The 26,546-nt window shown below is 31.2% G+C and overlaps 1 protein-coding gene across 2 annotated transcripts; it reads right to left on the bottom strand.

Annotated features, from left to right (window-relative positions):
* Positions 1-868: 868 nt before the first annotated feature.
* On the bottom strand, positions 869-26,527 carry LOC138330241 (EF-hand calcium-binding domain-containing protein 6-like). Of its 2 annotated transcripts, XM_069277713.1 has the most exons (30): positions 26,398-26,516; positions 24,652-24,780; positions 23,968-24,086; positions 21,712-21,831; positions 18,933-19,042; positions 18,622-18,688; positions 18,364-18,500; positions 17,853-17,974; positions 16,073-16,200; positions 15,487-15,635; positions 14,996-15,106; positions 14,530-14,650; positions 13,986-14,156; positions 13,661-13,738; positions 13,302-13,462; positions 12,796-12,963; positions 12,428-12,599; positions 11,306-11,560; positions 10,835-11,070; positions 10,265-10,361; positions 9,722-9,840; positions 8,988-9,221; positions 7,906-8,061; positions 7,477-7,669; positions 6,853-7,041; positions 6,033-6,260; positions 5,478-5,675; positions 4,835-5,024; positions 4,184-4,374; positions 869-3,928 (listed from the first exon to the last, which is right to left on the bottom strand). In XM_069277713.1, exons 2-30 carry the CDS (start codon positions 24,770-24,772, stop codon positions 3,650-3,652), a joined length of 4,620 nt encoding a protein of 1,539 aa, XP_069133814.1. In that variant the 5' UTR covers positions 24,773-24,780; positions 26,398-26,516; the 3' UTR covers positions 869-3,649. The 2 variants fall into 2 exon arrangements, with proteins under 2 accessions (XP_069133814.1, XP_069133822.1); XM_069277721.1 differs by lacking the exon at positions 21,712-21,831 and having other exon boundaries at positions 24,652-24,778; positions 26,398-26,527.
* Between the last annotated feature and the right edge of the window lie 19 nt (positions 26,528-26,546).

Genomic DNA, 26,546 nt, shown 5'->3' on the forward strand with positions numbered 1-26,546 from the left:
AGTCACCATGGCCTAGAGGCTGAGGGCTAGTAATAGAATGTTTGAAACCTTAACCATTCAGTCACCATAGCCTAGAGGCGGAGGCTAGTAATAGAATGTTTGAAACCTTAACCATTTAGTCACCATGGCCTAGGGATGGAGAGCTAGTGGTAAAATGTTTGAAACCTTAACTATTCAGCCACTATGGCCTAGAGGTGGAGGGCTAGTGGTAGAATGTTTGAAACCTTAACCACTCAGCCACCATGACCTAGAGGTGGAGGGCTAGTGGTAGAATGTTTGAAACATTAACTAGTAACTCGGTCACAATGGCCTAGAGGTGGAGGGCTAGTGGTAGAATGTTTGAAACCTTAACCATTCAGTCACCATGGCCTACAGGTTGAGAGCTAGTGGTAGAATGTTTGAAACCTTAATCATTCAGTCACCATGGCCTAGAGGTGGAGGGCTAGTGGTAGAATGTTTGAAACCTTAACCACTCAGCCACCATGGCCTAGAGGTGGAGGGCTAGTGGTAGAATGTTTGAAACCTTAACCATTCAGTCACCATGGCCTACAGGTGGAGGGCTAGTAATAGAATGTTTGTAACCTTAACCATTCAGTCACCATGGCCTTGAGGAGGAGGGCTACTGGTAGAATGTTTGAAACCTTAACCACTCATGCAGTCACCATGACTCAAAGAAGGAGAGCAAGTCGTAGCCATTATCTATGCCATCCTGGCTGAAATATACCAAATATAAGAATTATTTTCAATATGCTCTTCCCATGAATTTACATACCAACACCTTTAATGTATTAAAATTTATCACTTTGGTATTTTTCACTCTGTATGTAAATCTTTATAGACTCGTATAGAAAAAACAATAGAAATGTGGTTTAGATTTTTCAAAAATTTATTATCATCATCATCTCCATACTGTTACATCTGTAATAATTCTGTACATGTTCAGCAGTAAATTCCGACTAAAACATAATCTGACGATTCTTTCAAAATTACTATACATGTATTGGCAAATAAATTCCCAAATTCTAAAGCTAGCTTAAGCTTAGAGAACTTTAACTAGTTGTCTTTATAAATAGCATATATACAAAATTCAAAAGACTGGTAATTTGGTGTATAATACATATGCTCAAAGCAATTACTCTCGCCATAGAAATTAAAGAATTTCTTTGATAACCAGTTTTTAATCATCAGCTCAGATCATTTTAAATTAATGAAATGTCAACAAAATGAATATATATTTTTTGTCAAAAAATCCTGTTGAAATTATGATAATTCAATTAAACAAAGGTATATGAAAATATGTACTCATGATTTCCTTTGTCTGTATGTCCCTAGTCTTATTAAGAATCGATCATCATCAGTAGGTCGCTGTGTCAATTTCCAAATCTGACATCAGGACATTTTAATTGGTATACAATGTATATATATCTTAAAGCTTCGCAAATATGCAAGATCAGTTAAATATATTTACACATCTAAAATTACATAACTGCTAGAAAATCTTAAAACATGAAGTACATGTCAGACATATGGATCATATTGCTGAATTGTAATATCACAAGTCAAATTTATTTTTCAATGAAATTGATATCTCCTCACTTTTTCAATTGAGTTTGTGTCTGATATTACTGAACAATACCTTATGATAGAAAATGAAAACAAATCACTCCAAACAATTAAAGCAAATCCTATTAAAACAATTATCACACATATCATGTCATTGCTTTTAAATTATCAAATGCTTGAGTGACGAGATTTTAAAACATGATTATGAATCTATCAATTTCAGATTTCAGCTTTAGTCTCATGATTTTTATTTTAAAAAACACAACAGACGTGTCTTTTACTCATTTCTCTTCTCCATAAAATTGCATGTGAACTACATTTTTTCTCAAAAATGAAAAAAAGTAATTATTAAAAAAATGCAATATTGGAAAATGTCTAATATAAAAATAAACCATCCCTGTTTTTAAGCACTCCATTTACAATTATACCTTGGTGGTAATCATCATTATATTGCAAAACTTTGTATAAAAAACTTTATTGCTTGTTTACCTGTGGGAGTCATTAGTTGTGTACATGTCTCAAAATATGAGTTGGTGATTTCATGCTTGATAATTTTCAAAACTGCATGTACTTATTGTAATGAATTTAGTATAAATCATTATTCTGGTATGGTAGTTAAGTAAACTAAACATATTCATCAATTTCATGCAGGATTGAGAAAAAATTACATTTATTCAACTTCAACTTTGAAATTGAAAGGCCACACAGATTTTGATTTCTTTTTTAAATCACTACAGAATTTATTTTCACAGACTTATAAACAAATCATATTACATGAACTTTGATTCAAAAAGTAATGTTTAATGATATTAAGATTTTCTCATATCATATAAAGATCATTTAACATTCTTATACAGAAACCAATTTTCAGAACAGACAACATGTGAGGACTTAGACAGACCATTTTGTAAGAAAGCAGTCAGTGAAAAACAGAGACAGAAGTGTGAATAGATAATAACAGCACTAAAACAAATACATTAGAATGTTTGTATTCGTAACATTACTGGAGTTGTGGAAAAAATAAAATTCAGCAAAAATATCACAGTATAAAATCTTGTTTGCCTTGTATATATACTTATAAAGCATGCAGGACAAAATATATCACAGATATCATAACATCTTTAGAGATTGACATTTTTCACAACGTAAATACAATAAAGTACAAATTTTGTATTTGTAAAATTAAAACTCTGAAAACATTTAACTTCTTGTAAAATAACATCACTACATATATATATTTTAAACATTATCAACATTTTTGACAATAACAATCACACAAATTTAATATGAAATAAAAAAGATAATGTATATAGGTGATAAAAGATGCAGATAACAAAGAAAAAATTGCTGTTAATTTCACAATCAGACCTACAACAAAAGAAACACAAAAGGCAATGTTTCTTAAAAAAACTCTCTTCATAGAGAAAAAACTGATCTCTATTTTCAGATATGCCAAATATTTCACAATCAATGTCAACGATTTTTTTTTTTTTGTGAAATTATAGATTGGAATAATTACATTACAATGTATATGTCATTAACATATATTTTTCCATATTTCTTCAACCAAAATTTGACACAATATTCTTCAACGATGCATTTGGTTGAATAAGATACACTAGAAATAATTACAGCACAATTTTTTTTTGCCAACAAGTATTTTTTCACTGATAATTAGTAAGTGAATGCTACATCTCCTTTGGTGTAATAAAATAATTTAAACTATATAATTGTCTATACAAATTATAATGAAAAAAATAATTTCACAAATGATTTTGCCTTTGATTCAAAATTTCCCTTTGATTCATATCATTTTCTTTTGAAAATAAATTACAACTTGAAAATACAGAAAAGAGCACAATTGTAGACTACATCTCCTTATTGTGAAAAAAAGAGAATCCTGTCATTGACATAACATTTTCTTTTGATGTTTATGACTAGCAGGTGTATAGCAAAAGTCCTACATAATCTCAGGAGTCAGAGACAAGAAATTCATAGAACACTCATTAACAAGCAAATGAAGAATGCCACTTTCAAGCAAATTATTCTAAATTTGTCTTCCTATCAAACATTTCAGTGAACTTGATCAGGAGTATTTTAGATAAGCTCTGATGAAGTCATTGTAATTGATCATTCCTTCCATATTCTTGTCGTAATATGACACCAGATGATAGAATTCTTCCTCTGAGAGATTCATGTTAAATTGTCGTAAGACTCTGCGGAATTCCAAAGCTTCTACATTTCCTGAATTTGCAGGATCTAGAGAACGGAAATTCCTTCGCATTTCTTTCCAATTCTGCATCACACAATCCCGAACTCTGACCATTGCTTCGTAAAACTGATTTGTTGTTGGACCATTATCAGTCTGGAATTACACAATACAAATATATAATGATTATTTTTGAAGCAATATTTTTTTATGTTAATAATAAAATGCAAATAAATTTTTATAGTGTCATGATGCATGCTGTTCAATGATTTCTAGGCTGCAGTAAAATGCTTTAGAATTATAATCAGTAAAGCAATACTATTCTGGACTTATATTTGTATGAAACTTCACACAGAATTTTAATTCCTACTGTTACTTTACTTTGTGGTTATACAGATTTTTAGTTCCTACCGTTACTTTGGTTTGTGGTATCTGTTTCCGTGACAATGAAGGTCCAGGTGTGTCACCAGGTTTGAGGTTAATGATAAAATGTCGTAGGAAGTCAACATAGGAGAATGTCCCATCTTCCTGGAGATCATACTTGGTCAACAAATCATTGAGGTCATGTTGAGGAATCTGGACTCCAAACTTATCAAAGATTTCTGAAAGATAAAAAAAAAACGACATGATAATTACAATGTATCAACTACAACTCAGAATGGATGACTAATATCCCCGCTGCACAAATTTAGTTATAACTCCATTGCAGAACCATGTATAATCTACTCAACTCCCCTTCATGTCAGGGTTCTGTGTACCAAATTTTATCAAAATCTGTCAAGAAGTTTAGGAGGTGTTTTTGCAGAACAAAATTGTGTCTGCAGACAGACAGACAGATGGACAGGCAGACGGACAACCCAATTCCAGAATACTCTCCCTTAACTTTGTTGCAAGCATATTTATTTGAATAATTTTATAACAGTTTGTATTTTTGTTTTTAATTTAAAAGATAGCAATAAATTTTCTGAATGCGACATAGAATCTTTGCTATAAAATTTCTTCAGGAGATAAATTTTAGTAAAATTCACACCAACTATAGAATATATAAATATCGCTGTTTACCTAAGATATCATTGACGGCGATGGTTCCTGTGTTGTTACGATCTTGGTTTCGACACAAACGCTGGACATCCTTCCAGTGACGGAAGATGACGTCTTTGAGCTGCTGTTCAGCTGACTCAGCATTAATCATGGGTGTGGCCATACGGGACGGACCTCTCGACATCCTGGAGCCTGTCTTCCTCATATCCAACTATCAAAAACATGTTCAATTTTTATAGGTTATATCTTTTTATGATATTGCCTACAACATTTTGTCATGTTTAACAAAGCCATGAAATTCTTCCTGTGACTACATTTTTTTTTTAAAAGATACAAACACAGAACTGAATGAATCTAATAATCTCTGCTAGGTATTTTAGCCACTATTTGTGAGAATTAAGTCATTTTATAGTTAAATATCAATAAAATATTATTCTGGATTTGATAACCACTTAATAAATAAATGGATAATACAACAGAAGATGTATACTGTTTTTAAGACATTTTGGACAGATTTCAGTCATTTTATTTTCGAGAAAAATAGTAAACTTATGCTGCCGTGTTGGCTGAGCCATGCAGAATCATACATGAACTGAAAAACTTTTAACATCCATGTAACAACCATTAAACAATACGAAATAGCAACATTTAAATAATTCCTCACCTGAGTCATGGAGCGCGACATTGCCCTTGACACAGCTCTGGATTGTGGGCGTCGTCCCATCATGGTAGAGGCTGGGCGCTGAGGAAGGGGTTCTAGTTTATCCAGTTCCTCCGGACCAGTAGAAAATTGCTTCATGAATAGTTTGTAATCAACATTTCCAAACTCATTGGTGGGAATATAGGCCATGAGGTTGTCAAACTGCAATTAAAAGAGAATTTATGCATATCTATTGACAGTTGAGAAGTAAATTGTTCATCTTAAAATCTATTAGTTATTAAAAGTTATTATTAAAACTGAATTATGAAAAAAGCTATTATTATTTCATAATGATATTTATCTAGATGTATTGGCTTTTGCATTAATGGTTTAACACTGAATTGCATGGTCAAGGTAATTTCTTTGAAGTAAATGTGTGTAACACATCATCCAAGGATGTTACTGGTCAAATGCCAAGAATACCCTATATCTAGCTAGGTTATTGAGAATATTTGAGTTAGAAACCAGGCTGGCTGCTACTAGATATTCATTTTTCATTTCCTGACATTCATTAGGTACCTGTTCCTCTGTAATCCTGAATGCTGTCTTATTGATGACCTCCCTGAAGTCCTCCTTGGAGACGACCCCTATTCCAGCATAGTCAAGGTCATTGAAGGCTCGAGCTAAAGTGTAAAAGTGGGCAACCACTGTTTCCCTCAGGCGACTTTGAATATCCTCCATAGAGTTTAGACTAGGTGTCTGAGCGTTGATATTCCTTGTCAGATTCGCCAACCATCTCTCAGCATCCTGGGGACATAGCATTTTAATTTTTTTTATCAAGTCAGTCAGGGCAACCATGGCAAAACTGAGGATTCAAGTTCAGTAAACTTAGAAAAATAACAAAAGTCTATTAAGTTTGGTTGGGACCAAGAAAATATTTGGAATTATATAAAAATTTTGAGTTCATTAAAACAACCAGTAAATGAGGTAAAATTATATGATCACCTAATTGTATATTTCCTTTTCAATTATTATGACACAGTGTAAATTATGTAGATAATTAAATGCATGTGACTGTCTTAAAGCGATCTTTGAATCATTTAGTTGCTGCTTGAAGTTTACCATTTCATATTTCAAGGTTCTATACGGTATACCATTTAACCTGAGTAAACACTTACAAAGGTGCACTTCCTATAGATTCAAGTTTTTTGAAATTATATCTTTTAAGTAACTTAAAAGTATTAATGTATAAACTAGAAGGACTGTATACAAAAAAGGAATCAGACTGTAAAATATATACTGGTACGTTAAGTCATTTCAACCATGTTGATCATATTATGTTCTGTTTAATTTTATTAACTTAGGATGGTAAATAAAGAGAAGGGAGACAACTCTGTACCTCTGATCCACTGAGAGTGTTATTATCCAGGAACATTAGGTAGTTGACCTGGTTTTCTGTGATCTGTAGACGACTCTTTAGATATTTCCACTGAGGTTCCGTCAGTTTAAACATGAAGATGTCCAGTGTTCTCCGGAAATCAGCAAGTGGCATCAAATTTGTTCTATCTTTATCAAACGCTGCAAATGCCTGAAAATTTGAGTGACAAAATTTAATGTTAATGTAAGATTCACAATAATTGTCAACAATTGATGTAGGTGCATTTGCATTTAAAATGTTCAACTTTCAAAAAACTTGAAAAAGAATTAAATATTCAATGAAATATACAGTGCTTGTCTGAATTTTTTCAACAGAGCTTTGATTGATACAATTGATTGAGATTATTTATATCCATGTTTCAGATATAACTGATTCTAGGATATTTACCTTGACATTTGAACTGTAAAACTTCTATCTAAAGAGATAAGATTCCTAAATGCATATAGAATAATGTTGGATAAGACAGATAAGAATTAACTTATGAGAAAATCATTCTGCAGGTAACCTCTTACATTATATTTAAAGAATATCAAAATATCCTGCATCAGAATTTCTTTAACAACAGGAAAATCTATATGTTTATACCTTGCTTAAAAGGTCGTAACTCTTGGCAACCATTTCGCGAAGACGTCCTTCAGCCTCCTGTGGTGTTAGCCCTACGTACTGAGAGATCTGTAGTTCTGGTGTTCTATGACCGTAGGCTGATTTCCTCCCATCCTCAAACGCCATCAGGAACGCTTCATAGTTCAGACGACTTTTGTTTGTGGGTAGACCAATTCTTTACAAAAACAAAAAATACAAAATGAACTCTGCTAAAAATTGTAATTTTTTATCACTATCAATATTGCTTTATGATTAATGTTGGCAAAATTTGTTTGGAATGAAGATTTTATTTCTCAAACAAACATATGAACCATAATTTGGATACATGTACACAATATTATCCCTACCCCTATTTGATGGCAATTAGGAAATTAATTAAGATCTACATCATGAATTAATATTGTTTTTTACCTGTCCAGGAGGAGGAAGAATTCATCATCGTTCATAAACAGACTGAAATCTGTGAGAACTTTCTGGATATCTCTGACAGACAGTGAACCCTTCTTTTCTGTGTCATACTTTCTAAATGCGCCATAGAAATCCTTGTAATTATCTCGGATCTTGTCTCTGTGGAAACCCAATCACCAATTAGTCACAAAACATAGATCTGTTAGAAAATTCTCTTTAAAAATTTAAAAATTTGTCCATTTTAAAATGTTTTTATTTCAAATACATTAGTTGCAATTTATTTTACTGCTAAAAGTGTAGAGAATTAGTCAATGTTATATCATTAACTTGAAAGTTAACCCTCTATTTAGTATTTAACAGATCCACTTTCTTTCTGAGAGCCAGTTTCAAAAACATTTGTTCTTTCTTTTTTTTATCAAAGGGGAAATAACTCATACAGCTATAGGTTTTCTAACCAATAACTATAATTTAAAGTTGTATTTCTCTTAATTTTCACCATCACAAACTGTCATAAAACATACAATTTGTGAGTATTGATGCTTATATAAGATGGTTCTGATCCATAAAAGCACCAATATTATTGACATAGTGGTAAATTTCACATAAAACATCACATGGTTTGAAAGAACGTACTACTACAGTCAACACCATGTTTCAAGCTTTCGGGTAATATCGAAAAACCGAGTTGCATCATGTGACCGACATCGGTGATACCCGTATAGATTGGAACCTCCCGAGTCATCTCACATGGCCAACATCGGCAATACCCGTACAGATCAGAGTAGATCGGAACAGGTCGGAGACTTCCGAGCAGCTTAACAAAAGTCAATAAATATGGAAAGTTTAAAACTTAAAGAGTCAGAGAAACACTTTAAAAACTTTTTCTATGTCAAAAATACAGCAAGTTACAGACCATACAACTTTAACACACATTATTTCAAATCCTTTAATATGTCAAACCATCATGATTCCATTAACTCTTTCCAACGCAATGTACAACAGAAAGCATGTTCTAGGTACAAAACTTATCACTGAATAATTTTAAAACATTTTTCATGGTGTATGATGTACTATAAATTCTGTACCTGAGTTGTCGTTCGACCTCCTCTGCCGACATAAACAACACACGCTCTGCCTGATGCTGTGTGATTTTCTGGTGTTTTCCTAGCTGTTGTTTGTTATGGTCTATGACATATTGTTTACTGTCGTTGATGATCTTACTACTTGTACCGATGATATCCGTAGGGGTGAACTCGGACGTACCCAACTTGGCAAGGAAGTCCTTGTGTGATATGAAACCTTTCCCAGTAGTGTCATACCTGATGGAAGACGAGTCACAAAATGTTCATCATTTGTTCACAAAATTGGTGTGATTTCAGCTTTAAATTCAATTTCTGTAAAAATATCTGTTTTGGGTTTAACTACATCAAACTGAGAGCTTCAACAGAATATTAACATGTTGAATAAAGTTGTAATAAATTTGATTAAATTAAGATGTCACACTAAATAATCTACCCTTTAATTCATGAATATAATTATGTAAGTTTTGTCTCTTCAGATTCAGGTATTTCCAATTCAGCAGCAGTTTGCACCTTATTTTTCCTGATTAAATGTTCCATAGTTGACTCATCAAAGAACTGATCAAATAACAAGAAAAATTATAGTTATCTTTAAAAACAAGATTGTGAAACTGGTTTTATTAGAACTGAAGAAAGATAAATGTAAAGAAGAAAGCATTTCCAAATCAATGAATTTGGTATCCTTATTTTGCTGCTTCAAGTTTACATAAATGTCTTAACCTAGAGGTATTGATACCTACATTTGCCACAAAGCTTTGAATTCCTCAGGAGACATGGGCAGGACAAACCTAAACAATAAATCTCTCAAGTCTCGCTTTGTGACAATTCCCTTCCCTCGAGAGTCAATACTGATGAATGCCTGGACAAAAGTAAAAACATTGTCAGGAAATAACTTAATTAGATAATTATTGCTTCTCATCAATATTTAGCTGGGAAAGTGTGATTTTATCAAGGTTTCAATTAAAGCACTATTTCTTGATAAAAGAGGTAATAAAACATAAAAATTTAAATTATTCAAACAGTTATTAATGTCTCATATTCGTTGTCCTCAATTGCCTAAAAGTATAATCCAAGGATGAAAAATTTGAAATGTGGCTAAAAGTTTAATGGAATATTTCATTCTTTACTGCAATTAATATTGGAAATTAAGTTTAAAATGTAAGTTAAGCAAAGAGAAGTTCTCTGATTTTTTTTTAATCACTGCACCCTCTCATTACCAGTATCTACCGTACTCAACATTTGAATTAGCACTATAACATGTAAGAGGAGACAATCATACTGACCCCTGCTATATCCTTCCATTGTTGATGGACCTTCCGTTTCAGTTCTCCGTGGACTTCCATCGCCGTTAACTCTGCTGCCGGCTGTGTATCATTATACCTGTAATAAGGGTCATATTTTTCATCAATAACATTGAGATTCAATAAGAGGTGCATATGTTCGCCCCAAATATATAATATCTTACAAATTGAATCCAATATATGATTCAAGGCTATTTCTTCACTCAGACACAGATACTTTCAAAGTTTAAACACATTTTTAATTGACAACTATAAAATAATTAAACACAAAAAAAATGAATAAAAAAAGTTAATTAATTTATTAATTGCACTTATTATTTTGATAAACGAAAATTCAGAAAATGTTGATACATCCAAAATAATTTTGAACAACATATTTTGTTACTTTCAATTTAAATGAAATAGATTACTTTGGATAATTCACTATATTTTGAATATCAAATTCATTATATTTTCAAATTCTTAATTTTATAAACTATATTTGTTGAAAAGCACTTTATCAAAAAAAATATTTCAGAAGTTAATATTTTGTTCAAATTTCCATATACTAACCGATGAACTGAGTTGAGCCATTTGTGACCATCTGCAGTGTCCCTGATTTCGAATCTCCGTAAGAAGTCTTCATATGTTATCCGAGACTTTGAGTCTATACCCATTCGTTTACACAAAACTTCATATTCATCGTCTGACATTATACACATGAACGAATCCAAAAGTCTTCGGAAATTACTTTTTGTTAGAATTCCATTGTGGTCATCATCAAATTTATAAAAAGCAGCACGTAAATTCTGAAAATTGAAAAAAAAAAATTGTGATGCCAACTAATATACTGATATGAAATGAATTTTGAATACAAATAATGCTGGTTTTTTCCCTATTTAGCACTTTCGTATGAAAAACTGTAGATCAAACCAAGATTACTTATAAGATATCAAGTTTTGAGTGGCTAACTTCTTTTTTGATGATTTGAAAAAGAAAAAGGAAGCGTTTTTTGTTTTAATTTTTTTCTAAATCAAAACTTACAGCAAAATTTTCTCTAAGCTTGCTAAGTAGTTTTCTTTCCACTTCATCAGCGCTCATTCCAAACTCATCTCCCCTGATTGGATTGACATGGTGATTTCCAGATCGCTGTACATCATCCCCAGGACCAAAGATCCGGGGGTCCTCAAATGCCAGCACAAAGTCGCTGTACAACATGGAGCCATTATGGAACCCGATCTTTGAAACCAGATCCTGGAAATGCTCATCAGCCATTGGCATTCCCATACTGACTAGTACCTACAGCAGAATAGCATTAAAATAAGCTTTTAGATTATAAAACAATTTTGGTAAATCTGTAAATCATTGAGGATAAAAAGTATAAATATCTTCTACTGTAAAAAGTATAAATATCTTCTACTGTAAAAAGTATAAATATCTTCTACTGTAAAAAGTATAAATATCTTCTACTGTAAAAAGTATAAATATCTTCTACTGTAAAAAGTATAAATATCTTCTACTGTAAAAAGTATAAATATCTTCTACTGAAGAGATGGCACTGGTTTTTTTTTTATACCTAGAGACAACCTTCATCATTAAAAGCTATGTCAACTATTCAATATTTACTATCAGACACTTAGTTTTGGTAGAAAATATCTATATTTGTATCCTGTATTAAGTAAAAGACCATTTAAGATGATAGGATGTACCCCCTGTGTTAATAAACCTACTCTTCTGACATTTATAACCCGGGGCCCCTATTGGCCCCTCCCCTTTTTATCAAGCCTTTTTAAGTAAGGCCATATTCAGCAATACACTCACCTCTCCCTCCTTAAAAGTCCATCATTTCTTTCAAGGGTAGGGGATTATTGCTTGACAAATACCCAATCAGTAAGAAAACACATGTATTAAAAGACCGTTTGCAATGATAGACCATCAGTAATTATGATTACCTATACGCTTAAAAACACCATCTACGTCAAAAGACTGTCTATGTCTATATTTCTAAGTTGAGAGACCACTTGTAACTAGTAGTAAGAAACCAAAATAGCTTGTTGCGATTAAATATTAACTTTTAGTAAGAGACCAGTAATAATATTGTAGCACTTTCCGAAGATAATTAATTCATTAATTTCCTTAAAACTACTAAAGGATCAAGCAACTTACCTCTCTGAAATTGCGTTTGTTCACTTTTCCTTTGCCACTCTTATCAAAGGAGAGGAAGGCTTGCCGTATCTGCATTTTGTGTTGTGACATGCGATCCTTCAGGCGAGCGATTACCTCATCTGCTGTCATGTTGTCTGTTTTATGCTTTGCTCTCCGAACATTTCGAATTTGTCTATGTGAAAAAAATCAAATGATTAAAATCTAATCAGAAATTTATTTCAAAATCAAAGATTTTTTTTTTTTTTTCAAACATAAAAAACAAGCTGTTTTCATAAATTGGTATCTATTTCATACTCAGTGATGCTGTCTTCAAAATTTAACCATGGTTAACCTGACTAAGGGACCATATACACGTGTGGACAACTCACCTTTCAATTTGATCTCGACATCGGAAGTCTTCACGGACGTGACTCTCTTCATGAATTTGTGTGCTGAGTCCAAGGAGATCCCCTGGTGTTACGTCCACGTTAAGTTTCTCCAGGAACTCTACATAGTTCACCCTGCCGTTCCCACAGTCGGAACACCTCTGTAGCATGCTGGAAATTATTCATGTCATAAGATTTCAGGACAAAATTAAGGTCATTTTGTTCGATGTACTCCATTATTAAACAAGTATCATAGCAAACTTTTTATTGTTTTCTCAGCCAAGGAAAACAAATTTTAAATTAGATGGAGTATTTTGATTATAGAGTGTATGCTGTTTGATGTGGTGAATATCCCTAATAATTCATCACTATCCATCATTCTTCTAGATTTTGTAATTGTTTTGAAACAATTTGGATCGGTTGCAAAGTTGAGTCAATGAACGGATTGGAAATGTTACACGCTATACATGTTCTCTCAGTTTCTCAATAAGCAACTCTCTGTTACTTACTGGCTGAAGTGTTCATCAGAGATAGTTAATACATAATTATCGATGACCCTTTTCATCTGTTCCTGTGTAATATATCCCTGATCTTTATGGTCACAGTCCACAATAGCGCCCGACACGGATTTCCAGTTCTCTGTGATTTTCTCCCGTAGGATGTCCTCAATCTGGAAAGGAACACCAAATCATATACACTGTAATTACTATCCAGTAAAAATTAATGTAAGTTATTGATACAAGTAAGTAATGCAGTGGGTTTAACATTACATATCAGCAGAATTTAGTGTAAAAAGCAGTAATTACTGATGTGTCAGTCTAACCAGGAATACTTTTTTTGTATCACACATTCAGCATGTCCAACCTACCGTTTCCCATGCCATTATAGCAGGTTTGGGGTTTTCATTGAATCTGTGCACAGAGTTCAGCCACTTGTGTCCTTGTGCCTGTGAAAAAAAAATATCATTGATAATAGCAATGTGTAGAAAACAAGAAATTTTGCAAAATCAAAAGTTATAAATAGTTTAATCCTATGATACAAATAAAATAATGGTAAAGATATTTTGGCAATTATAAAATTTCAAAATTTATCACTAAAAAGATACAGCCCCTATAAAAAATACAACCCCTAGAAAAATCCTGACCATAGGCACTTCACTGGTAAAAGCAAAGTTCAACAAAACAACTGCTTACCAATGATTCTGTTTCCTCAAACAAGGCCAGGAACTGGTGATAGGAAATATTGTTGGTGTGTTGTGGGTCCAGCTTCAGCATCAGCTGCTTAAACTGTTGATCATCCAATCGGAATGTAAACTTTTCTATGATGTTTCTTAGTTCTCTTCTTGTCACTCTGCCTTTACGAGTCTGAAAATAAAGATAATTATTTATAAACTGTTTTGGACAAACAAATATTGAAGCTTAATATTACATAATAAAGGTAAAATATAGATAAATGGAGGAGGATTTTATAACAAAATCTAAAAAAAAATTGTACCATTTCTTCATATTTATCTCCATTTCTTCATATTTATCTTGGGATTAGAAAAATGAATGATTTATGTTATTTTTTTTTTTATGTTTACATATCAAGACAACAATAAACTGAATAAACCTGGCCAGTATAATCTTCTAATTAATTGATTAATTTTTGCTCTGTTTATTCAAAATATTTTGCTTTTTAGCATCTTTATTTTAATAAAATTAAATCAAGAGAGAAACCTGAGGTATCCCGACTTACTATATCAAACTGTAGGAAGGCTTGTTTGATAGAATGGTAGTGATTGTGGACATGTTTGTAGAGTAGTCTCCAGATATCATCTACCTCAAACGACTGCATCTCCTCACGGATCGGGAAAAATCTGCAATGTTAGAAAAATGTTTTTACGTCAATTGTAGGAATACAATAGCTCAATTATAAAAAGTCATATTCTTTAATATTAAATGTCAAGACTTCGTCTACAATAGCTGACCTAAAAAGTCATATTCTTTAATATTAAATATAAAATACAATTAATGCAGAACTCAAGTCTAAATGATAAATAAAATAATTCAAATTATGGTTACATTTTTTTTAACAGATTTCTTTTGCAAAGATGCAACACAGAAAAAGGAAATGTGAGGAAATGTTAAAGTCAAATTGCTTTTTTTCTCTCAATTTGTTGCTATTATGACTTAACAAATTATATCAATTTTTCTACACTTACTTGTGGCCTGGTTTGATGGGAAGCGTCTGTCCATTTCCGGGGGCCTGAGCATCCTGGAATTTTTCCAAAAACGCCTCCCAGGATATCTTTCCTGTTCCCTTGACATTACATCTGAAAAACATCAATATATCAGCAAAATTAAAATAAGATGAAATACATTTTCTTTATTTTATATTTTTTCAAATTTTAATATCATTGATATCTTATGTACATCTTTATATTCTGAATTATTTAAGATTTTCAGATGCATAGCTTGGAAAACTGTAACTTAATTATAAAGAAAAATACTTTGCTAAATGAGACTCTATGGAAGTTACCATCCAATTTATATTGGACTTATATTTACATGTAAAGAGACTTTTTAGAAATAGAAAACAAAAAACATCTTTAACAAAAAAAAAGAAAAAAAATTTTACTTGGAAAATGTGTTATTTTATATTTTACTTTAATTTTCCTATATATTTAATTTATTTTTGGATAAAATACCACACCTTTCCATGAGCTGTTTGAACAATGGGTCTGACATTGGGATGGTGAACTGTGTAAGTATAGACTTCAGATCCTCCAGATTGATAAATCCATCCAGGTTACGGTCAAATGAAATAAAAATCTTCTTCAAATTTAGGTAATTTCGTCTCATCTATAAAAAAATGAAAATTTTCCATTACAACCTTATAACCTGGTATTATTGTACACATAAAGAGATATATGATAATTCTTATCTCTCCATAAATTTTTGGTTTAATTGGTTTGTTAGTTTAACGTCCTATTAACAGCCAGGGTCATCTAAGGACATGCCAGGTTTGTTGATGGAGGAAAGCTGGAGTACCCAGAGAAAAACCACCAACCAGTGGTCAGTACTTGGCAACTGCCTCACATGGGATTCGAACCTGCATCCCAGAGGTGGAGGGCTTGTGGTAATATGTCGGGACATCTTAACCATTCGGCCACCGGGGCCCCCTCTCCATAACTCTGAACATCAATGAAAGGTGATTCAAGTATATAATCTGTAGTTACAAAGGCTGTCATATCAGATGATATAAGAAAGTTAAATTTTGACATGACTGTAGCACATACCCTCATTCTGAACTCTGACTCAATCTGGTCAAAACTCATTTTCTGCATTGCCTGCTCATCGTCCTTCCTCTGTTTAGCGACCATACTTCCCATTGCTGGAGAAGGAGGCTTCTGGGGCCACAACAAGGCTGTTGGGAGGAACCACACATACTATCTAAATCACACACTTTCTTTGGATTACATATATACAAACAATGAAGATATAAAAACAATCTTAATATGCAAATTAGTTTGAAAAAAAAATTGCAATTAAAATATCTTTTAAGTGGTCTTATGATATGTGGAAAATTGCATATTAGTGAAACCAAATTTATAGAATGAAAATTAAAAAGACTTCTATTTAGAAGGTTTAAATCACAATTCAACTTCCTTTAGGTAGTTGCTCATGGCAATGAGAAAAGACAGAGCTACTATAGAGTATGTAATTTATACTTCAATTCAAAAATTAAAAAAAAAAAACATAAAGTTTTTTGTTTGCACCAACTCTAAGTACCAGGTAACAGGGTCTTTAGTTAAAGAGGTCAAATGTTGTGTTTGTTTTTGCATGATTTGCACAGGTACCATAACTTAGTCAAAATCTAGCTTTTATATCCCAGGTAACAAATGTTATATTCCATTTAAAAACAATATAATGATGAAAGTTAACTGTAATTATGTAATAACAATGTATGATTTTTATAATCTTTATACTGGTAATATTTTTAAACATACAATAATTGGACATAAAAAAGATCACAAGCAATTGAAATAGAAGAGAAAAAATACATAAAAAAAATAAAATGAAAAAAAAATTATAGGAAGAACTACATCTTAATCCTGATATGACTTGAAAATTTTACTAATATTAAAGAAAAATAATAAAACTGCAAATTTCTTTACCATAACATGAATGTTAATCACAATAATAAATATTTGACATGCAAAGCTCATAATAATAAACAGACATACAAAGCAAATAACAATGTGTTGTTATGTGTTGACTAAGCCATGCATAAACATTTACAAACATAGGACATACATTGCAATTTGTTAATCAAAGATGAAACAATCTGTAAAAATTACATCATTTAATCAATAAATCATTGGATTAGTTTAGAATTCATTTCTTTCTTGTGACAAGGCCTAAGCTGGGTGTATGATATAAAATACCAATTTTTTAATGTAATCTAAAAGTAACTTGATAATATAGACATACTTTTTAACTTATGAAAAGTGCCTTGAATTCTTTCATTTCCCTTCAATTGTCTTTTATTATTGTTTCTCAAAGGGGCTTTTTGGGTTCTTATTTAATAAGAACAAAATATCAAACACAGAAAAATCACATCAATACAAATACACAATGTGTGTTCAGCCATCAATTACGATCCATGTGAAATACTTGTATTCTTCTAAATTGAAAATGCTTGGTATTTTGCATGCATGTGCATAAGATAAAATTTCTGAATGTATAACTCACAACTGAATAAAAAGGTTTGTCCCAGTTAAAACGCTATTTTCATCTGAAACTAAATTGTTAGTTACAACTCCAGTTATTTAAAATATTTTATTAATTGTTATAGAATGAGAAGGTATATTGGTAAAAAAAAAGTATAACCGAGTTAGCTATGTTGAGAAAAGTAAAAACTAGCAGAAGCATCAAAATTGTTACATCAACTATTTCGCAATTATTAATATCAGGGCATATTAAAAAAAGAATGATCATACTAAGGGAACAGGTTCTAGTATTTCAAAGAAATATGATCTCTTTAAATATTTAAAAAAACCGTTTGAAGTGGATTACCTCCCTTGGCTCCGTCCTGTGGTGGCGGTTTAGAGTGGTGTGATACACTTACTCCCATGCGCTCGAGGAACTGTTTGTAGTTACACATACCAGTGTGGTGAAAATCATAGCGCATCCAAAGCCTACAGAATAAATGGTAAAAGAAATGGTCAATGGTTGGAATTATTAATTAATTCATTGAGTTGACTTATAACCTCTTGGAAAATATGGTTTACATCTGAAATATCTTAAAGATGATGACATGAATTCACATTTTGTTTTGTCCGTTTAAAAAAAAAGGTCTGCTTCCTTGACAATCAGTTATCACTATTCTGGATGTAACTCGACACCTGGTACTAGTGGTTTACAATTAATTAAAAATCTTGTATGATAATATAAAGTTATCCCCCCTGAATTATTATGAAGACTTCTTATAAAAAATCAAAAAACACTTTTAAACAAAGGGTTTATGTATGCTCTGATTTCTTTCCTTTTATTTTGAACACAGGTAGTCATTAATCTTCAGACTCACTTTTCAAATTGTGCATCTGAGAGCTTGAAGCAGTAGTTATCTAACACCCTGCGTAGTTCATGTCTCTGGACTTTACCATCGCGGTTGTAATCAAACAGCTGCAGAGCCTTGATAACAGCCTTCATGTTGTTAGAAATCTGCAAGAAAACATTGATATTACAGTTATCAATCTTATCCAATTGTTTCATTTATTCAATTGGTCAAATTCAAGCCATTGAAGTACATAGGTCAAGCTCATGCCCAAGTTGACAAACTTACGCGGTCCTTCAGCATCTTCTCAATCATGTCGATGTTTATTTCCCGGGCAGTGGTTGGAGGCATGAATCTGAAAACATAAAAACATGTAACTTGTATAACTTTTATAGTACTTCTAATGTTTTTTCTAAGCTCTCGTCATTATCATTTTATTTAAATTTTTCCCAGCATTGGAACAACTATAGGAACGTGTGCAACTATCTCATATTGAAATACCCGGTAGTGTACTTCATATTAACTAGATTTCAAAGTAACGAAAGAATTAGTGGGTCTTTTCTGATACATGTTTTCCTAATATTAATTCTTTCACATACCTCATAGGACCATTAACACGTTTATCGGGGCTGGCAATTCTCGTGTCCTGGCCATAAAACTTGTCCAAGAAGTCCAGATACTTTACTGTGCCATTCGGATTTTTGTCAACCTAAAAATGTTTATATTAAAACATAAGTATAACAATTTAATTAAATGACTTTAATCTATTCAATGGTGAATAGTAACTTATCATTTTCTACTTAATAATCATTTATAGAATATGTTTGATGTTATCAAAACAGTGAAAAGCTTTTAGAAAGAATTATAATACCAGTAATAATCCTGTGTATATCCTTACACATTTTATTAATTTTATGAGATTTTTTGTTATAATTTTCAATGTTTACCTATCATAACGGGAAAAACAGGTGATATTTTTTTCATCTTCTACTCATATGGTTTCTGTCTTATTTTTAAATTACCTGGTAGCTATAATTATCATTTATTCAATCAAAGATAAAAAAAAAACTACTTGTGACAAATTATCTTGTGCACTATGTATTCTGTATTTGCATATAACAGAGTTATCTGCTCTTGCGGGAAGGTATTGATTATGACGTCATGTGTTTGCAAGCGTAACATTATATTTTTGGAGAAAACAGCATGAATCGTGCCCCTAAAATAATGACGTCAAAATGGATACCTACCTGCAAGGGAGCTAACTCTGTAATTGCAAAGATGGAATAGTGATTTAAGCTAAAGATAAGAAACTGAACCAAAATCATAATTTATCAGATTGAAAGTGAATTAATGTTTATGTGGTGTGTAATGATATACATTTAGTTTGCTCTACTCATAGATAAAGAAGAAAATAACAGGTGTTTTTTCTACAAAGTATTTACCTATGACGATGGATTGACAAAAAATCCCAAATAATTATAACAAAATCATAACATGCATTATTCTATTTTTTTTTAGGTTTAACATTTATAGTATTTAAAAGCCACTTTACTTTAATGTACACAATTAAATACTATAAATTTTTAACATTTGTAGTATTTAAAACCCACTTTAATTTACAATGTATTCACCCTACATTTAAGCTGCAAAATACTGATTCAATTAATATTTTAATTTTTGAGATTTTTAAAATATATATTTTAAATAGAAATTATTTAGATGACTTATTTCAACAATATAATACATGTACATGTACTAAAGTATTTCAAGTACTGTGAAATTTTAAATGTTTTGAAGCTCTAACACAAATTTTTTTTTTAATTTTAAAACTTTATATACATTTTTTAATGTTTAATGTTCACAATCAAATCTATTTCAAAGATATAAAAAAAAAATTGTTTAAAATACTACGGAAAATATATAACTTATTTTATGTATAATGTATATTTGGTATTATTTGAATCAGATATTTTATTTTTTTTAAAGTTATCAAATAAATGAAAACACAAACCAGTAAATCAACACTGTTTAACATACAAAACATGGGATAATGCAGCGGGATTCATTCACCAAATCAGGGAGAATTCAATTACCACAGAGAAATAAGGGAGAGCTCAATACAGTCAGGGTGTGTGCTTCGGATATTGGAAAATCAGATTGCAGAGAGAACTCAGAAAATTGAATAGATGATGGTAAGAAATCTAAGAAAGGCAGGTCGAGAACTTTGAGGGATTTTCAAAAGTTTATACACTGAACAATATCTCCATGAAATGGATGCAAATGCTGACTTAACTTTTATATAGAATATGACGTAAAAGTGTTTACTATCAAATCTCTTATTCTGTTATTTTATGGATACATCATGTAAATTTAAGCTACAGTAAAAAGAATACACTCTTAAATCAAAATTTCAAAAAGCATTTATATTAAATCAAATAAAAATAAATGCAATACAAAAGAAAGCAATTTATGAAAAATAAATCAAAGCCAGATCAAAATATACCGGTATATTGTATAGTTACAGGTGACTTCAAAACAAAATAATTTATGAACAGATTAGAAGCGATATATTTGTAATGCATAGTTATATGTGACTTCATGACAAAATCAAAGTAATTATATAGAAATTATATACAGTTATGCCAAACAAAGCTACAGGATTTTCACCAATGCATATAAGATATGTTGGATTTAGGGTGCAATGATATTAAGTAAGCTGTACACACAGTACAGACCCAGGCAACAGACAATACAATGACAGAATTTAAACCCCAAAAAACAAAACTCTGAGTTTTGTTAACACCAGGTAACTGTAAGTTCCCATTAATTATTTCCCTTTATAAGTTTCATTTCAATGCACAGGTACGTCCTGTTAAATTTTATAATCACTATATATACTATATATATGTAATTTTGCTTCAAAGATTATGTTGTTGTTTTTTTTATTTCATCTTAAAATTCTCTAAATACAGTTATTGCAAACAAAGAAAGCTTTAAAATTGGCACAAAGTAAGAATCTGTCATTGATGTAACACTCTCTCCGTGATACTAAAATTTAGTAGCTAATAGTTTAGAGATTCTCGTATATTCTTGCTATTAAATATCAATGGCTTTTATTAGAAAAACAAATCAGTTCACATAAAGTCCTACTTCTGTCAATAATTGATAAAAAATTGCAAAAATTCAGTTCATTACATAAAAATATCCTAATTTTATCTGATAAACGAACTACAAAGTTTGGTAGAAACAGAAGGGTGAGTTATTTTTAGACAGACACTACAAGATGCCACCATAGCATGGGATAGTACTGCACGCCACCACAAACCATGACGACATGTACACCAACACACAGTGAAAGCGTCATGTCCTCCATGATACCTTTGCTAATACTGCCTCGAACTGCTCTGTGGTGAGATGACAACAAAATGACTCGAGAACGCGGCGAAACTCGCCCTTAGTAACGCTCTGATTTTGTTCAATATCGTAAGTATGAAAGCCCTGGAATCAAACAATGAGTGAAAAGGATTAGTACCACAACCCTATTAGCAGCTACCATAGTCTATCTGAATGCATGCTTGTCCAGTCTTACCTTCAGATTAACCACTGTATAGTTTTTTCAGTTACACTAGTGAAGAAGATCCAACAACTTTGTATGCTGTCTAGCTTAATACTTTTTCTAATGGAACAGCTATAGGAAAGTTATCTTCTAAATAAGGCTTAAATATTGAATATTTAAAGAATAATCTACAGTCTTGTAGTCACCATTTTTCAAATAGTTTTAGCAGAAATGTTTGTGGTCAATACTAATTCAAGGTTTATAAATATTGTATATAAAAAGCAAAATTTTAAAATGCAATACAGTATAAGTATAAACTTGATTACATGTATTAAGATGTGAATTTATTTCAACTATCTTGTTTGTAGTTCTGGTTCTAGTATATAATTCAATGATCGGAGATGTTTACAGACAAAGTAATGTATTTTCTTATTCAAATTGAAAGCTACAGCGTTTTTTGTTTTTTTTTCCTCTTTTTTTTTGTTTTTAGCTTCATGCATTTATCAAAAGAAAATATCTAGCTAACAATTACAACTACATTCGACTAGACACTAAAAAGCAGTGATTTTTTTTTTTTAATTCATCACTATTTCTGATGAAACATGGATTGAATACAAAAATGCTATATCGTACATTTTTGTATCATGCTGAATTATAATATTCTGAAATAAAATTGTGCACTATTTTCTGCTAACACTATAGTTACTACTAACTAATTATCCTACTTCAATTCTTTCTATCCATTTTCTTTTCTTTCTTTTTTCATTTCTGTAATTCTTCCTTCAATCTATCATTTTGCTTTTCTCTTATTATTTCTGTAATTTCAATATCCATTTGTTCATTTCATGGTATTTAAAATGTATACAATATTTTGTTGTCATAGTGTTAAATATACTGATTTAATTCAAAACTCAAGAATTTAAATTTTATCAGAAAAATGAACCAAACATTTTTCTTTTTTTTTTTCTTTTAAATTATAAATACAATGTTACTAGGAATAAATGATGGATAAATTCTAGTATAACTATACTATACAATTATCTAGGAAAAATGTTTCTAATGTGTCATATCTGATTAACAAGAATAATTTCTATTTGTTTATCCTTTCTACTGTTCAAGTGAATGTAAAATGAATCATTTACATAATATGTATATATCAGTTTGTACTTACAAATATATCAAAGAGATGAGAAACTAGCTACTACAATAGATAGCCTAAGACTACATATCATTTATGCTTTGTTGCAATATATTTGTGGGTATAATAATATATACAGTAGTAATACATAATTTCTATATATAGCATGTAGCATACAATATATTGTACATATTACAGGTTAGCTTTTGAATGTACCACAGGGACTTGATACTTTCCCATGACCCTTGGTCACTAACTATTTTGAACTTTATGTTACTGTATGCACTTTTCAATAATAAATGATCTAGGGTTCAACTAATTGGAATGCATCAAATCCCTGGGATGGTACATCATAGAAGATAGAATATGTAATACACAGAAGAAAGTTTTTTTTAAATTAAAGACATTATTATACAGATAGATATTACTTTAGATTCAATTTTGTTTTGCACCTTAATTATATGTTCAATGTTAAAGGAAAAATATGTAATATTTCAATATTACGAAAGAAAATGTTATCAAATTCCCATGAACTATTTCTAATGGTAACCATTCACTAAGATATCACTGGTCCATCCAGTTGCATTACTCAATCAAAGCATCATATGTTTTAGAACCAATCGTTAAACATGCATAGAGTTATAAATTTCACTTCATTTCAAAATAATAAACCAATAAAATTTTGCAGATCAACAAAAAGCCATATAAAAAAATCTACAAAACTATATTCTATTCAGTCAAAAATCTACCACAAAACCAGTAATGGTAAAGTTTTTCCACTGATACCCACAAAAATCTACTTATATAACTACTATACATGCATTTCCGAATGCAACCATCATGCATATACATTTTAAAGATTTTGAAGGAAAGCTTTGAGATATCAGATATTATCATGCAGATTTGAAAGTGATTAATTAAGGTTACTGTAACAACATACCTGTATTATATTCTGGTGATTGGCCCTCACCTTCTCCCTTAACAAAGCCTCAACTTCAATACTAGACATGCTGCCGTTAGGGGAGGCAACTCCCATCTCCGAGGCTATTGGGGTCCCTGCTGTAGAACATTATATTTTTTCATTATATAGAGGAAAATGCAAACATGGGGGAAATCTTCATTAAAAAGATTGGCACTTTGTTGATCCACTTAATTGTGTCAATCTTAATGAATATAAGCTTTATATAACAATAAAATGTGTTAGATGCATAACTGCTAATTGCTTCATTATCTTATATAACAATTCATATAAAACATTTTTGAGAAACTGGTGTAGTAGAAAAGCATTTGCTGTTTTAAGTTTCATTCAGTTTTAACTTTTTTGTCTGATGCATGTAATATCTAATTCTAAGGCTTAAAAATTTGTAAAAACCTGGCATCATCAGATCTTTAGACATTCTAGAAACTCTGGTAGTGGTAAATTAAAATGTCGATAAGTCATTCGCTTTTTCATTCAGCTAGTTGTTGAAAGTTGAGGGAAACCAGACTACCTGGAGATAAATAACCAAACTATGACCAATATGTATCTTAGAACTAATGTTATGTGGGTTTCAAACTTAAAACCCTCAGGTAAAAAGCCAGTAGACTATTGGTACACCTGACCATCACAGCCATCTAGACTTACCATGAGAAGATGAAGAGCCAATGTGTTTTAGTCTGGATTGGTTGCTCAATCTTGTCTGTGGTCTGGCAGTGAACTGCACGCCTGTGCTTGCTGGGAGCAGACTTGGCATTGCGGTTGCCATGTTGACCTATACATATAGCAAAAGAAATTAATTTTCAAACTGCTTCATATATAATAATCAAACATCCACATTGAATTCACTTAGATTTCAAAGTCAAACTTTAAACAGGCGTACTGTGATCATGTTTTTATATGGTCATTTTCAGGAAAGTAAATCTAATACCCAGAATTCAAGTCAATAGTCAATACACTTACACTATGGCCTTTTGATAATTTTAAAGAATTCAATTGCTGAACAAAATACACAATTTATCACTCCTTTAAAAACAGCCTCACTTTTTTTTCATCAAGTTTCATTTTATGAAAAAAAAACCTTAAGCTATAAATCTTCTGTATACTTCATTGTTTCTTGATGTTCTACATGTCTAATAGAAGGATGTATTTTTTCAAATTTTTATTGGAGTTGATCAGCAGAGAAACGAATGAGAAAAATAGTTAAAGACATATTTCTCTGATCAACTTATGATTACAATACTGATGGAATCCAGTTAAATGGAAATTCTGTATAAATTTACAGAATATAAAATTGCTGATAAACTTTTAACAAAATACCGGTAATATTTTTACCACTTTTAATATCAATACAGAAGCCTGAGATTGAAAGAAGCCTACAATAACATGTGACAGAGTTTAATGTATTAATCATTTTACATATGTAAATGGTTGTCAAGCTGTTTGACTGACAGCTGTACTCTCTACAGTGAACACCATTTCCCTGTATTTACTTTTCAAGTGTTGATTTAGCTTGAAGTAATTACAAGTTTAATTTTCTAAGCTCATAGTCATAATCTGATGCTATTGAAATTTCTAACTGAATACAATAAAGGACCAAATCCAAAAAGCAAATAAAGTTGTTGACATAAAATGGGTCATTCAAATATTCAAAAGCGACATTTGGCACTCTTCACTTGGCAATCTTTGTCAGTGTGAAATGTTTATGTAGTCATATATATACACATACATCCCCTGTACTTGTATGTCTAAACTGTATATATATATAATGACAGTACATGTATACAGTGTTAATTCAAAGAAAAAAGATTCTATAAAGTTGTCAAAGTTATTATTTTGATAACGCTCATAAGCATCATCCATTTTGATATCATAGAACTGTACTACTACTCCTAGCATAGGCTGCTATAGTAATATTCATTATAGTATTCGCAATTATTCAATTTGTTTTTTTTATAACTGCTCATGTTTAAGAAATTTGTAAATTCATATTTGTCATTATTCATAAACATTCCTAAAGTTCATATTTTTGTTACTGTTAATAGCTGTGTTATGAATTTCATTTCAGATATATTGAAATATAACAGACATCTTTTGTGTAAACGACATTGTTTATGTTAAAAAAAAAACCCACACTGCCACAGCAATGCATAATCATATATTTTGTATCATTGTGTGTCGAAATTAAAGGACCACAAGCAAAACTAAATTTACTTCAGACAGAAGGTCTTTTAATACATATGTGTTTTGCCAGCAACAAATTAATTTACCAGTAATCAACTGATCAATTAAAATCTATGATTCAGACTGCACATTAACAAAACAATTTTAACGTTCTTTGAATCGTCAAGGAAATCAGTCTATTCGTGCCCCTTGACATAATGCATTAATTACCTTGACTGTAATCCTGGACACTTATTGTGTTAGCCCTACATAGGTGTCATAAACATCACTTTTCTCCCCACCACCTGTCGTTGTCACCACCGCGGCTTCCGTTGTCAGGAAGTTCCGTGGCGCCTCCTATCGGCGAGTCTGGGGACGAA

Source organism: Argopecten irradians, chromosome 1 (assembly GCF_041381155.1).
Source record: "Argopecten irradians isolate NY chromosome 1, Ai_NY, whole genome shotgun sequence".
Classification (NCBI taxonomy): domain Eukaryota; kingdom Metazoa; phylum Mollusca; class Bivalvia; order Pectinida; family Pectinidae; genus Argopecten; species Argopecten irradians.